The 16,055-nt window shown below is 43.1% G+C and overlaps 1 protein-coding gene across 2 annotated transcripts in view; it reads right to left on the reverse strand.

Moving 5' to 3' along the window:
- KIZ (kizuna centrosomal protein) overlaps window positions 1–16,055 on the reverse strand; it is a 304,318-nt gene that overhangs the window by 222,963 nt on the left and 65,300 nt on the right. For both annotated transcript variants that reach the window (XM_030196224.1, XM_030196225.1), the window contains exon 5: window positions 7,669–7,969. In XM_030196224.1, the coding sequence (XP_030052084.1) occupies window positions 7,669–7,969 (301 nt within the window). The remainder of the gene's footprint in view (window positions 1–7,668; window positions 7,970–16,055) is intronic.

A 16,055-nucleotide genomic window follows, 5' to 3' on the forward strand; every position in this document is an offset into this window, starting at 1 on the left:
TGTAAAACTTTGTAAATGTATATATTGGACCTATTGCTCTTAAATCTCATTCTTTTGGGGAGTCCATCCTTGGAATCAGAGGCAATAGAGATTAAATATGACTTGCCCAGCTTCCCTGGTTCTGAGCCCACAGCTGCAGAACTGCCAAGTTACCCAGCTCCAGTCCAGGAGGGAGACTTTTTGGCCAGTCCTGTTTTTAAACTTATATCCCAAGTCAGTGTTGTTTTTGTAGTCTCTGATAACATCAGTTGAAATCAGCAATTTGGGTCCCATAATATACCAGGATAGGGTTGAAGAAATCCAATACTAGCTCAGAATTTCCCTCCTGGAACTGGGTAACTTGGCAGCTCCTTCTCTACCTATTAAGCCTCTCTATTCAAAGAATGTGCTTGCATAGTTCCTATGCTCACTTACAAACTATTACTACTTTCATACCCACAGCTAGGCTCTGCACTTTTCCCTGCTACTTCTGGAGAGGTGAAATGATGGTAGGGGGTGGGGTCCCTGGTAGGGTTTAAAAAAGGTTTGGACAACTTCCTGGAGAAAAAGTCCATAGTCTGCTATTTAGATAGACTTGCCCTGGGATTGGTAGCAAGGAATGTTGCTATTATTTGGGTTTCTGCCAGGTACTTGTGACCTGGATTGGCCACTGTTGGAAACAGGATAATGGGCTAGATGAACCATTGGTCTGACCCAGTATGGCTATTCTTATGCCCTTAATCACCTAGCTCATGCCCTCTAGTCACCCAGTCAAAGGCATCAATCAAATTCATTTGGTAAAACCCTGTTGTTTTTGGTCTTGCAACCCACTGGATTATAGAAAGTTTACTATCCTTCCATACAGTAGCATATCCACGATTTTCTGACCGCTAAAGTAAGGCTTATCAGTTATCACTTTTATAAAGAGGGATCATATCAGCCTTTGTCCAATCCTGTGGAACCTCTCCTTTCTCCAAGGATCTATGAAGCACATCTTTAAAAGGACCTGTGAGAACATCTGAGTTCACTCAGTATCGTGGGATGTACCTCATCTAGTCCCAAGGCTTTGACCAGTGGTAAGAAGATCCAGTACTAGCTAAGCTCATTGATCATTATGGTTAATATGAGGACCTTTAAAAACAGCAACAATATACTTAAATTTACTGTTGGGGAGTCATATTCAAGCTTCCCTGGAACACATGATGTTCGGTGGTGTGTAGGGGTTGAGAGTCAAAAGTGGAAAAAAAAAAAGTCACCAGACATTTGCTCACAAGGCCATGCTTAAGGACAAAAATGCATTCTTCAAGTCTGGGAACAGGCAGAAGCACCGTCGTTTTGGCAACAGGGAAATCAGTTGCATACTCTCATGCTGTGGAAAGCCAGGAAAGCCACTCATACACTTAAGTGGAGAAAGCAGTTTCTTTTGATTTTGGAGACCTTTGGCCCCCAAAATCAGGAGTCAGATTCTTAATAGGTTAAATGTTTGACTGGGGGCCTACTCACAGTGGTATTATCATCATGTCAGTGCTACATATATTTTATATCCCTTTTGCAGCTGTTGCTAAGAGGGAATTCAGCACAAATTGGGGGGATGGTATGGGATAATAAGTGGAGATGGGCTGGAGGTTATAAGAAAACAAACCTCGAGCCTTGGGTAATTAATCAACGGAATATATTGGATGGGGCAGGAAGTTACGGCAATTTTGTTGATGGTGTAAAATCTGTTCCATTTATTTCTGAGATTTGTTTTCAATTATTTGTATTTAAACAATAAAAATATTTCAGTCTAAAGACAGTATCAATACTCAACTGTCAGATATCATGCCAGGCCTGGCTTTGTCACAGTAACATAATAGATCATGCGTGGGCAATCATGGTCTTTGGGGGCCACAGCCTAGTCAGGTTTTTCAAGATTTCCACAATGAATATGCATGAGATCTATTTACATACAATGGAAGCAGTACTTGCAAATCCATCTCATGCATATTCATTGTGGAAATCTTGAAAAACCTAAGCTGTGGCACTGTAGGACCGTGGTTGCCCTACTCTGTAGGAGATAATGGCAGAAACATACCAAATGACCAACAGTCTGTCCAGTTATTCCTGTCCACATTGCTAATAATTTCTCAACTGCCAGCAATAAAATAAGAACTCATGTAAAATATCACTCCTTATTTACACCATGTTTTGGCAATTTTCTCCTTTGTATTCCACCCTCTTGGATAGATATGCATAAAAGATGTGCTATTAAGTTTATTCCTCTACTGCTCCCCTCCCACATACTGTATACCAAGATGATTTGAAATAATCTAAACAGTCACTTCCACGGAGGTGCTAACATAACCTACAGCAGCGATTTCCAAACCTGTTCTGGGGGAAACCCAGCCAGTCAAGATTTTCAGAATATTCACAATGAATATTCATGAAATCAATTTGTATACAATGTCTACTTGGTATGAAATCTCATGCATATTCATTGTGGATATCCTGAAAACCTGGCTGGCTGGGATTCCCCCGTGACAGGTTTGGAAGCCTCTGACTTACAAAGTCATACCTGCCTGGGAATAACAGAAAAAAATGTAATCTGCTACCCAAGTTGATAGTGTATGCATAGAAATGGAAGTACCATGTTTACTGGAATCAAAAGAAAAAAGGCTGGGAAAGAATTTCTACCAGCTTTAGTCTGCTCTTGGTACAAGGTTAAAGATCTTTTGCAATCAATTATGCATGAAACATTCACTTTTGTGGACATGTGGCCTGAAGAATGTTGGCAGGATAACTTGTTATGGTGGAAAGACAAGACCACTTTAGGCAGGAACTTAGGATGCATGCACACAGCCCACTATTAAGAAAAAGCTTTGTGTAAGGCAGATCTGTTGGTATCTCTTCTGAACAGAAAAGTTCCTCAGTTGTATTCAAGAATAGGGATGTAATGGAAAACTGGGGTCGGATGCTTTCTCCCTGGACTGAAGAGAGAGTTTCCAGTGCCTACAGTGGCAAAGAAGTTATTGAACCTCAGAAGAAACTGGGAGATTATGTTCCTCTGCCAAGGCCGGTTTTGATTTCTGCTTCTCTGGGAGTTAACTATCAGGGAACCACTTTTATTATGTATTTTGCCAATGCTCCTCCTTCCTAAAATAATGTCTCTAGTAATCTACATGATAGTGGAGGACACTGCAGAAGCATCTACACTAGGAAATAGCAGCACCTACATGTGTAAATTGCATACAAGTGTAAATGGTGGTTTCAGAAAGCTGCTATTTCCATGTGTAGATGGCCGGGATGCTACAATTTCAAGGGGGCATGATTTGAGTGGGCTGAAAAAGTATGTGTGGGAATATATTATGGGGATGTGGGAGATGAGCCCCTTCTAAATGCAGGCATCTACCAGAAGGGGGAGTTGGGGAGGCTACCCAGGCCTAGACCAGCCCAAGTAAGGAGTCCCAAGGAAGGGGTGGGAGGGCATCATGGGAATAGGAAGTAGGAGAGCAGGTGTATTTGGGGAAAGAAAAGGAAGTTCTACAGCCCATGGAAAGAAGAGAGGTAGCTAAAGATGAGGAGGTGGCTGAACCAATGGACTTAAACCGGTGCCCGACGGAACCATGAGGAATCCCAGGACATGGCTGAGGACAGCATGGAAGCAGAGATAAGTCCTTAACAGATCCGGGGTGCTACCCAGTTTTGATAGAGCGAAATGTCTGCACTCATTTTTGGGAGAGGGAGCGTGTATTAGAAACAATGAATGGGAGGAGGCTGTCCTAGCCGGGCTAAGAGCGTGAGTCCAGTACTAGAAGGGTTTTTTTTTCTGGAGAGGATAATCTTTTTGATGAACTGATTTGGAACTGGAAAATACATTGGACCCCTTTGAACTTTGGTGGGAGGAGTGCAGGGTTTTCTCAACTAGGCCCTAGAGGCATTAGGGCTGAAAGCCAGGATTGCATCTCTTTTTCTTAGCTTTGTTCCCCCCCCCCCACCCCCGTGGGGGAGGAAAGTTCCTACCCTCTGTGAGCTCAGCATGCTGCAATATCTGAGAAGGGTAATAGTAGTCCAGACTGCAGGCTATTTTGGATGTGGAGAAAAGCAAGACTGGATACTATTAAGGAACTACATCTGGGGAAGCTCAATCTGTGCTCAGTGGTGGAATGTTTGATTAAAGCTGGAAAAGTTTCACCCCATAAGACATTATTCCTAAGAGAACATTCTGTGAATTCTATGAAAAAGTTTTGAAAATTCTGTACAGGACTTTTAAAAATTCTGCAAAATTTTTCATTGTTTATTTGTACATAAGTACATAAGTAATGCCACACTGGGAAAAGATCAAGGGTCCATCAAGCCCAGCATCCTGCCCATGACAGCCGCCAATCCAGGCCAAGGGCACCTGGCAAGCTTCCCAAACGTACAAACATTCTATACAAGTTATTCCTGGAATTGTGGATTTTTCCAAAGTCCATTTAGTAGTGGTTTATTGACTTGTCCTTTAGGAAACCGTCTAACCCCTTTTAAAACTCTGACAAGCTAACCGCCTTCACCACGTTCTCCGGCAACGAATTCCAGAGTTTAATTATGCGTTGGGTGAAGAAAAAGTTTCTACGATTTGTTTTAAATTTACTATACTGTAGTTTCATTGCATGCCCCCTAGTCCTAGTATTTTTGGAAAGCGTGAACAGATGCTTCACATCCACCTGTTCCACTCCACTCATTATTTTATATACCTCTATCATATCTCCCCTCAGCCGTCTCTTCTCCAAGCTGAAAAGTCCTAGCCTCCTTAGTCTTTCTTCTTAGGGAAGTCGTCCCATCCCCGCTATCATTTTAGTTGCCCTTCACTGCACCTTTTCCAATTCCACTATGTCTTCCTTGAGATGCGGCGACCAGAATTGAACACAATACTCAAGGTGCGGTCGCACCATGGAGCGATATAACGGCATTATAACATCCTCACACCTGTTTTCCATACCTTTCCTAATAATACCCAACATTCTATTCGCTTTCCGAACCGCAGCAGCACACTGAGCAGAAGGTTTCAGTGTATTATCGACGACAACACCCAGATTGTAGTGTTTTTGCATTTAATTTCCCCATCATAAGGCCTGAAATTCCTTCCTGCCCTTTCTCTCCTTAGGCTCTAGTCTTGCAGCCATATTTTGAACTGTTTGTAGTGATTTTAGTGTGTTTTCTTTGCACCCTCTATGTATGCTGCGTTGCAGCAGTCTAGCTGTGACATTATCAACGATTGCACTATTAGACATAATGATTTTCTGGGAAAGTAGTCTCTAATTCTTCTCGGTTTCCACAGTGTTCTGAAGCTTTTTGATGTGATCGCTGATACTTGGTGATCAAGGGTAAGATGTTTGTCAAGGATGATTCCTAGTATTTTTAGTTGTGTTTAGATTTGGTATCATTGTTGGTTGATTGTGAAGTTTTATTTGCAGCATCGGTTAATGATGCAGCTTCTGCTTCCTATCAAGCCCATACAAACCATACAGGTAGATGATGATGCTGCCTAGGATTTTTTAAAAATCTTTCTGTAACCATGGTTGTGAGCTCAAATGAGATTTTATAGCCCCCAGTTTGGAAACCACTGAGCTAGACACTGAAACACACATTGATATAAATTAAATGGTGGACAGAGGTACTTGATTCTTTACAAGTTATGGAATATACAATGGATGTGAAAATATTGATGCCAAAAAGACAGAAAATTAGAATAGAATGTTTGAAAACTGTGGTTCTCTCAAACCAGTCCTTGGGACACACTTAGCCAGTCAGGTTTTCAAGACACTCATAATGAATATGCACGAGACAGATTTGTATACAATGGAAATAGTGACTGCAAATTTATCTCATGAATATTCTTTGTGAATATCCCTATAGCCTGACTGGCTGGGTGTGTCCTGAGGACTGGCTTGAGAATCCCTGCCTCAAAAGTCATGAAATTATACACAAGAATGCCAGAAATTCAAGACTGAAATCTTCACTCAGCTGAGCACTGAGATGACACCTGAACTGTCAACTAATTTCTTACTGTTTTAATATTATGCACTATTCTATGACATTTAAGGTGGTGTTTTGCAAAAAAGGGGCCTATTTATTAAGCTGCATTAGATCTTTAACATGGCTTTTTAAACATGCCAACAAGGTAACACCATCTTAAACCTAAGTGCATGCTAACTGCCTGTGAGGGAATGGGTAGTATAGTATTGGGTTTCCTCAAGAACACTCCCTCACTGAAACGGTGGAGGATAGGTAGAGCTAGCCTGACAAGTCAGGAGGACAGGGCCCAAGCAGGGAGGAGGTTAAAAGCCCTGAAGCAGAACAGAACAGGAAGGCCCCCAGTAAGGAATCCTCCAAGGGAGCGGTCCCAAGTAAGGACCCTCCCAGGATGTTCTGGCTAGGCTATGGTACCTGAGGGGAGTCCCAGGGAAGAGGAATGGCCTTAGTTGAGTTGTTTTCCCTGTGATGGGAAGCAGTTCTCAAGTTTCTGACTCCAGGAGTATATATACAAGTATTGTGGAAGACTGCCAAGGTAGGAAGCACCACTGCCTTATATTTTGAAGAAACTAATTCTGTGTATGTCCAGACAGTGCCGAAGGCTGTGTTAGTACATGACTATTCTGAATAGCTGCCACTGTGTTGGGCCTGGCCAGAATAAGACAATTCACTGTGATTTTGAGAGAGTGTGAGAAAGAGACTTCACTGGTTCGGTATTATGCCTGTGAAGCAATAGGCTTCTATACGTCTAATTACAGAAATAAAGTGCTTTTGTTTCACCTGCAAACCCTTGTGTGGCTGTAATCCTTAAGGCTCTAGGCCCGGCCTTGCTCACGCTGCTACACTGCCATATAAAATACCTAATGAGGAAATTCCTATTAAGAGGTATGGCATGGATGGAGATTGTGCTCTGCAGTCAATACTAACTACTAACATCACATATAATGCAGTGCAATTAGCTATACCTCAAAAGATGTACCTAATTGCATTCTGTTACCTGCTGTGAGGCTAAAACATGGTAGCAGTCATTACTCTGCATTAGCTACAAGGTTGCCTTTCCCCAAAATTAGCACACAGATTTTGCACTTAACATCACTATGATGGCACATTACATGCAAAATCTTAGTACAGCTTAGAAAACTGATCCCCAATGCAGAGCTGCATCTTTACTGTTAGGATCGATTTAGTACCCTCCTGATACGAGGTATGTAAACAAACTAGAATAGAAATACACATTTGTGACATCTTTAAACACTTTCTATAGGCAATCTTCTTTTCAAGGAAAAGGAATTTTACTAGAAAAATTACCCTTTTAAAATGAAATATGAACACCTGTGTCAGAGTGGAGGAGTGGCCTAGTGGTTAGGGTGGTGGACTTTGGTCCTGGGGAACTGAGGACCTGAGTTCGATTCCCGGTACAGGCAGCTCCTTGTGACTCTGGGCAAGTCACGCAACCCTCCATTGCCTCATGTAAGCTGCATTGAGCCTGCCATGAGTGGGAAAGCGCGGGGTACAAATGTAACAAAAAAATAAATAAATAAAATAAAATTTGTTTCTCTACACCAATTCTTGGGGTCATTGTGCTATTTTCTGCTGTGCAACATGTTGAAGTTAGGTTTCAAAAATTCAGAATGAGATGTAGAGTTTTCAATGATACTCCAATATCAGATAATGAATTAGATACATAAATTGACTTACTGTGATGTTGATGAAGTAGCTAAAGATCCCTCCTCTGTAGCAAGGCCACTTATAATACACAAGGGACTACTATTTCCTCTATTTGGTTCAACTTCCTTTTCATTCTCAGTAGGAATGGATCTTAAGACCTCTGGCAGGCTTTCCTCTTCTCCCTGAATTTGCAATGGTCGTGTAGCACTTATCTCTTCTGTGTCACTGAGTGAAACAGTGAGGTCACTGCTGCTATCGCTGTCTAAACTATTTTTATTCAACTGCTCAGTAATCTGCAGAGGCCAAAGAGTCTCCAAATTTTTGTTGTTCTCTGTAATGAAAAGGACAAATGTTATTAAAAAAATTAATACTGAAGCCATATGGATATAAAATACTTCAAAATAAATCAATGCACACACTACAAAATATGTGTATGTCACAAATCACAAAAAGGGTAATTCTATAAGGGGCTGGTATTCTAGTCACTTATGTGCATATGTGTTCACATATGCACATAAATAACTATTTTCTGCCTGTGTGCTATTCTGTAAGTATAAGCCTAGATATGATGATGCATACTTTGTGGGGAGGGTTCACGAGTGGCGTAAAGGTAGAGAACAGGAAAAGTACATGCTTACACCAATAGATTATAAAATCTTATATGTGTGTGTTCTTTAACAACCTAGGCACAAGCACTTACACCAGATCTATGGCTGGTATATGTGATCGTGGTCCATATTTGACCTATTCTACTAGTATTCTATAAAGAAAAGTAGGCTCCTACTTTTCTTTATAGACTAGGCTCAAATAGGTGCATTCTTGGCATCTAAAAATAGGACCCCCCCTTAATAGAATTACTCTTATATTGCATGCTATTGGACTCCATTTTTCATTTAGAAGGTAGTTTTAAAAAGGCACTTGTACAGATAAACCATTATTGCTCACCTATAACAGGTATTTTCCATTGACAGCAAGACTGATCAGGCATACAAGGTGGGTAACAACGTATGTTGCCGAGACAGAATAGTTATCCCAAAGCTCATAACTTAGTGTCAAGTTCTACGCATGTACAGGTTCTCTCTCAGGGACATGGAAGGAATAGTATACCTCAGCAATCCTGCTATCTACAGAAAACATCTGCTACAGGTGAACAACAATGTTCTTTCCATCAGTAAGCAGGTATGAGTGGCACATACTGTATGTGAGTGATTTGAAGCCTCAGAGCTGCTCATCTGTATGCACTGTACATTTTCTAAAGGGAATGGGATGTGATATACCGCCTTTCTGTGGTTTTTGCAACTACATTCAAAGTGATTTACATAGTATATACAGGTACTTTTTATTTGTACCTGGGGCAATGGAGGGTTAAGTGACTTGCCCAGAGTCACATGGAGCTGCAGTGAGAATCAAATCCAGTTCCTCAGGATCAAAGTCCACTGCACTAACCACTAGACTACTCCTGCACTCCAGGCTAAGAGCAGCCTGCATATGAAACAGTGCTAGGGCTGCAAGTTCATACAAACAAACTGGTCAGCACAGCCTGACCTAATGTACCATGATATCTCTGGTAAAAATACAAAATGAGACTTATGTCACTGTTTTACAAAGCTCAGGAGAGCCACAGTAGCTGCAATGGCTCAAATCTGATGAGATCTTACTTTAGTGTTTAGAGGAGCATAACAGAACTGGATGCTGGACGCTAACCAATTTGCTAAAGATAATTTGGCAACTGGAAGGCGTCAAAGGAGACAAACAGCTGTGTGGACCTTCTTTTAAAGCAATAAGCAACAGCCTGTTCACAGTCCTTCACAGTTTTCTTACATGGATTTTGGGGAGGCTTTGGCCAGAACACATAAAGTACAATTTCATCACTGATGTGGAAAGTTGTTACCACTTTGAATAAAAACCTTCAGATGAGTTCAGAGAACCAATCACCTTGTTATGGTGAAACTGAGTATAAGGTTCACAGATCATCAAAGCTTGAACTTCACTTATTCTTCCAGCCAAGGTAGCCACTAATAGCAGGAATACTTTCCAGGTGAAATGCTTAACTGATGCAGACTCCATTAGCACAAACAATGGCTTCATAAGTGACATCAGGATGATTTTGAGGTTCAGTGGTACAGGAGGCTTCTGCAATGGTCATCTGACATGGAGAAGATTTTTCCTAAACTGATAAATGATAGGACATTAGGAAGCTAAAAGTCTATCAACTGGAGCATGATAAGCCAAGAAAACATTGAGATGTACCAGGGCTTTTGGAATTGGGGGGACGGGGACATCTATGGTCCGCCGGATCACCAAGGCTTTAGGTATTTGGGGGGGGGACGGGGGGTCTGGGGTCCACTGGACTACCAGGTCTTTAGGTATTTGGGGGGTCAGGGGTCCACCAGGGCCAGATCTCTTTGTTAAATTGTACAGCGCTGCATAACCCTAGTAGCGCTCTAGAAATGTTAAGTAGTAGTAGTAGTAGATCAGTTTTTATTTTATTTTTATTATTTGAGAGGGATGGGATTGGGGTTAGGGACACTGCAGCATGCTCTTGTGTACATGCCCAGACACTATCCTCCCGCCAAACACCCTAATACTCAACACATGAGAGTGTCTATATTTGCATCTCATTAGGATTGAGCATTAGGGCTTTGTTCTGGGGCAATGCTCTGGAGTTATTTCTCTGGTGCTGCTCAGTACAACGTCGGAGTTTTGAGCATCAGGGCTTTACTTTCCACTTTAGGCCTGCCTTAATTGCTGAAAGAAAACACTCTACCAGATGCACGTAAACTTTTAAGTAGAAAAGGTTTTTCATGTGGTGTTTCACAAATGGCCATGATGCTATTCACCAACTACCTAAAACACACTTGTGCTACTTAAATTAGCTCTACTGTCTAGGACTCCAGATGTCCTCCATCAAAGTAGCACAGTAACATAGTAGATGATGGCAGAGAAAGACCTGTACGGTCCATCCAGTCTGCCCAACAAGATAAACTCATATGTGCTACTTTATGTGTATACCTGACTTTGATTTGTATCTGCCATCTACCACCGCTACATCTGCTAATCCGCTAAAGTCTTTAGCAGCGCATAAGGCTATGTAGGAAGTCACTTCTGCTCAGTGGGTTATCCCAGACATTGCCCCACTATGCAGAGACATAGCTAGGTGGGGTGCAAGGGGAGCAGCTGCTCCCCTAAAAGGATTTTGAATAAAATGGCACTTATGCGGAACAACTCTTCAGCTTCACATCGACGCCTATTCTACGAAAGGTCTGCTCCTCCTGACATCAAAACCGCTATGCCCACATCTGCGAATCTAAAAATGGCGAGCCTTCTTATGGTACCTTCCTATGGTCCCGTTGACCTGGAGTTGAAACAGAGCTCATTCTACTAGCAGCCAGATGGCTTGTCGTAGTGGAAGTGAAAACCCTGAAAGTGGTTTTCCTGGCCCCACAAAACCTACGACAAAACCAAGCGGATTAAAAATCATCCTTAAACTCGTCCTCTGGCAATCTCCGAGACTTGGAAGTCCCTCAGGTCTTTACCCAACTGCCCTAGATCTTCTCCAGTCCCAAGATTACTCCCAAAAGGCAGGTTGCCAAATATGACTTGGAAGCCACATCAGTGGTCTGATACCCAAGCCAGCGCTAACTTCTTGCAGATAGGGACAAGAATTGGCTGGTGTGACTGTGCACTATAACTGCTGCGCATTGGAGCTAACAAGTGTGGCTGAGAACCAGAGAAAGATGGTGTAGAAGAATATGGCTGTTGCACCATTGCACACTACAGATAGCAAGCTGCAGTGGGTCGTGAGCAGCACCCCTAGAGCTCTGTGCTTACTCTCAGCTGATTGCAACAACTATTAAGCTACCTCTACACTGAAGTAGTTCCTGGACCTCTCCTCATTAAATTTAGGTACCCCATACCATGAAAAGATGCCAAAAATGCCATAGAAGCAATTAGAGGTACCTGGTACGCTGCAGATACCAGGGTTCCTGAGGCTAGTATGCAAAGGTGTGGCCAGTATCAGTGTGCAAAGAGAGAGAGAGAGAGAAGGGCAATCTTTAGTACAGTAGAGTTCTGATAACTGTTCCAGTCATGTAAGAACTAGTTGGCCAGGCAAGCAATAAGAGAGAATGAAATAAAATATGCCCCACTGGAAACCTAGCTGAGCCCATAATTTCTAATAGGATGGATAAAACCAGCCATGAACTTATAACCTTCAGGCTGAAAGCAGGGGCATAGCCACGGGTGGGCCTGGACGGGCCTAGGCCCAGCCACTTTTGCTCCAGGCCTGCCCAGCCTCTTCTGCCCACTCTCCCCGTCCGTGCGGTCTGCTCACTTTTACTGCCCTGAAGCGCCGTTCTCCCTCCAGCACCGGCGATTCCCATAGCCAGCCTTCTGCCAGCGCGCATCGTCAGGGCCTCTTCTCAGGCACATCCCGCCTACTCTGCAACTTCCTGCGTCCCACCTTTGCGGAAAACAGGAAGTTGCAGAGTAGGCGGGACACGCCTGTGAAGAGGCTCCGACAACGCACGCTGGCAGAAGGCTGGCTATGGGAATCGCCGGTGCTGGAGGGAGAACAGCGCTTGGCGGATGGAGAGGAAATGCGGCAGCGAACGGGGGGAGGGGGTGGTAGCGGGTGGAGAGGAAATGCGAGGCCTGTGCCCATCCAGTCCACCTCCAGGCCCATCTAAAAATTAAACTCTGGCTACACTACTGGCTGAAAGGCCAGCCATCCTCCTGAATAAAACTAGTTTGAAGTAAACAGTACACACAGCGTAAATGCCACCAAGGCAGCATAGAGGGTGCAGGATTACCATGGAAACCGAGAGAAACCTGAGAGGCATGCACTAGCCTCAAAATGTAACATTTCTCACAGAAACATGGAGTCAACAGCCCTAAGCCTGACTAAACAAACTACTGCCATGCTCTGAGAAAGGGGAAGAGGGAAAGCGTGAAAAACCTCGAGAAGGATCCCTAATCCTGATCCTTTTCTCCCCTCCATTAATGATGTACACAGACCCTGAACCTCCTCAAGGAGGGTCCAGAAATATTCTTAGTGTAAATCACCTAGTGAAGGACAGGCATCTCTACCAGAAGACTTTCAGATAGTCAGTACTTTCCAAGCTGCAGCTTAAGGCTCTCGCTGCCGCAGAACAGCTGCAGGGGACTAATTGGTATCCGACCTCGTCCCTGGAAAGCTGCGGGAGACTCAAAGCTATGGGAGACCCGAGGACTCCCACAGGAGTCTGCAACCCACCCCAGGCCTCCTTTCTTAGAAGCCCTTAAATATCAAATATGAAGAAACTGGGAGTAATCCACCCCAGTTCCCCAGTCACATTTCTGAAAAGTTTACACATAAAACTGCCTGAATCGCACGCAAATCAGGCCCCAGGGGAGCGCTGGGGCTTCAGCATTGCCATGTGGAGTGGCAAGAAAGACGGCGCCCTCAATCCTCACTGCCCTGCACCCACCAAAATGAGCCAGGAAGGAAGAAGCACACCGCTCCACGGAGTTGGGCTATACAGTGGATCTCCAGCACGGGAAACTGCAGCAGCCCAGTAGCTCCCACACTGGGAGCCACTTTTGCTGTGCCCCATCAGCACAGATAGGATAATGACTACTCACCCCACTGTTGCATACCTCACACCATTCAGCTGTTATTGCAAACCGGCATGAGCTTGCTGTGCTGGACAAATCAGACTGAGGAGATTTTTTTTTTTTTTAAACAGTGCTCAAACGGCATTTTTTTTTTTTTAAGGCAGGAGAGGATGCCAGAGCAAAAGAAACCTCAGACTCCTTTTAAAGTCAGGAGAGTGAGAACCACAAACCCCAGTCAGGCAGAAAGGAGGGGTTGATGGGGGAGGAAGGGCGGGTCCTGGCACCACTAGGTGCGCACCCAAGTCCCAAGACCAGGACACCTCAGACCCCAGAAGCTTGACTAGACCCAGGGGACCAGGCCAGGAGCCAAGACCATCCACCTACTAGATAGAGAGAATACTGATGTTAAGGTGACTGCACATGACCACATATAGTAAACCTTTGAAGTTCTCTCTATCTCCACCTTCTGGTAGAGGGACATAACCCACAAGTCTCTGGATTGATCTGTGGGACGCTATGGAATAACCCTGTATACCAAAATTACCACCTCCAAAATAAGACCTTGAAGGTCAGGCACTTTACTTCCCAGGAGCCTAGTGGCTCAAAAGGATCTTTCACCAGTTGGGATAAAAAAATAATGTGAACCCAAGACACAATCAGTGGCTCGATGGGAGGCTTGATAAGTGGCTTCATGATACACAGCCATTAGTTGTTCACATAAAGTAAACATCTAAAGGCTGTACCATAATGGATTTATCTTCTACATAGTGATGGTAAGAGCCAACTGCACTAATATAAACCCTTGTAGAGTTGTTTTTTAAACCTGCCTCAGAGATATAAAAGATGCTCAAGCATATTTTATGTGGATCAGGAAAAGGGTTCTAGGACTTCACTGGCATACCATACCACACCACATACCTTTTCCATTTAAAACCATAAGACTGTCCAAACATATCACAGATTCTCCTGATTTTAATCAGTCTCCATGCCACTATAGTGCGAGAGAGAGACGTGATTCTTGGATCAAACAATGTCCCCTGAGCCTGCATGATCAACGCTGAAGAATTCCCCAGTCTGATCATCCTCCTAAGCATTACTCCTGATGGAGAGGTTAGCAATAGAAATCAAACAAAATAAAACATGGAAAAGAAAATAAGATGATACCTTTTTTATTGGACATAACTTAATACATTTCTTGATTAGCTTTCAAAGGTTGCCCTTCTTCGTCAGATCGGAAATAAGCAAATGTGGTAGCAGATAGTATATATAAGAGAAACATCAAAGCATTACTTTGACAGTCTGACAAAGTGGGAGAGTGGGGTTATGCATGGGGACATCAAAGCATTTCATTGATATTCTAACAGGATGGGTGTTGGTTGGTGAGAGGTGGGTAATAAACAGAGAAATAAACAGAGAAATACAGCTTTATGGTTTATAATGGGTTAGAAAACCCAGATCCTTATTAAGTCCTGTTTGTTGGGTGTCAAAATATTCAATCATTCTTATTTCAAAGTTCTTACGTTCCTGTATTGTTTTAAAATTACCTTTCAGTATTCTTACTGTGAAATCACTGGTGCAGTGTTCTGGTCTTGTAAAGTGTTGGCCCACAGGGGTGGGGGCTTGACTGGTACCGGCTATTTTCATGTGATGTCTGTGCAGATTGAATCTTGTCTTAAGCATCTGGCCTGTTTCTCCAATATAGCATCCTTCGTTACATTTTTTACACTGAATGATATATACCACATTGGAAGATGAGCATGTAAAATAATCCTTTATGTTGAATATTTTTCCCTTGTGAATGACTGTGGGGTCTTGTGAAATGTTTTGGCATAGTTTGCAGCTGGATGTGTTACAGGGAAACGTGCCCTTTTCTTTTTCCATCTGTGTTGGGAGTTTACTTCTGATCAGCTTGTGTCTTAAGTTTGGTGGCTGTCGGAAGGCCAGCACTGGTGGGGATGGGAATATCTCTTTCAGTAATTCATCTTCCTGGAGTAGCAGCTGTAGGTCTCTTATGATTTTCCTCAGTTTCTCCAGCTCTGGGTTGTATGTCACTACAAGGGGAATTCTGTCTGTGGCTTTTTTTTCTTTGTACTGTAGCAGATTTTCCCTGGGTGTTTTGAGGGAGGAGGCAATATTCTTGGAGATTATTTTGGGGTTGTAGCCTTTCTGTTTGAAGGATGCAGTCAGGGTTTCAAGGTGTCTGTCTCTATCCTCTGGGTCCGAGCAGATACGGTGGTATCTTGTGGCTTGGCTGTAAATAATGGATCTTTTTGTATGTGAAGGGTGGAAGCTGGAGTTGTGGAGGTAGCTGCATCTGTCTGTGGGTTTCTTGTATATAGATGTTTGTATACAGCCATCACTGATTGAGACTGTGGTGTCCAAAAAATTGACTTTTTCTGGGGAGTAGTCAATTTTGAATCTGATTGTAGGATGGTATGTATTGAAGGAATAGTAAAATTGTTTCAGAGTTTCTTCCCCCTCCGCCCAACTCATAAAAATGTCATCGATGCACCAGTAGTATTTTAGAGGTTTGGTCTGGTATGTATTCAGAAATGTCTCTTCCAGCTCAGCCATAAAAAGGTTGGCATATTGGGGTGCTGTCCTGGTGCCCATTGCAGTGCCCATTATTTGTATATAGATATCATTGTTAAAGCGGAAGTAGTTGTGAGTTAAAATGAATTTGATTAATTTTGTAATAGTTTCTGGTGAGTATTGATGGTCCAGTGTGGATTTTTTTTAGGAGTCTTCCACATGCAGCTATGCCATCCGCACGTGGAATGTTGCTGTATAGTGATTCTACATCCATCGTGACCAGAAGGGTG

This window comes from Microcaecilia unicolor, chromosome 3, assembly GCF_901765095.1.
Source record: "Microcaecilia unicolor chromosome 3, aMicUni1.1, whole genome shotgun sequence".
NCBI classification, from domain to species: domain Eukaryota; kingdom Metazoa; phylum Chordata; class Amphibia; order Gymnophiona; family Siphonopidae; genus Microcaecilia; species Microcaecilia unicolor.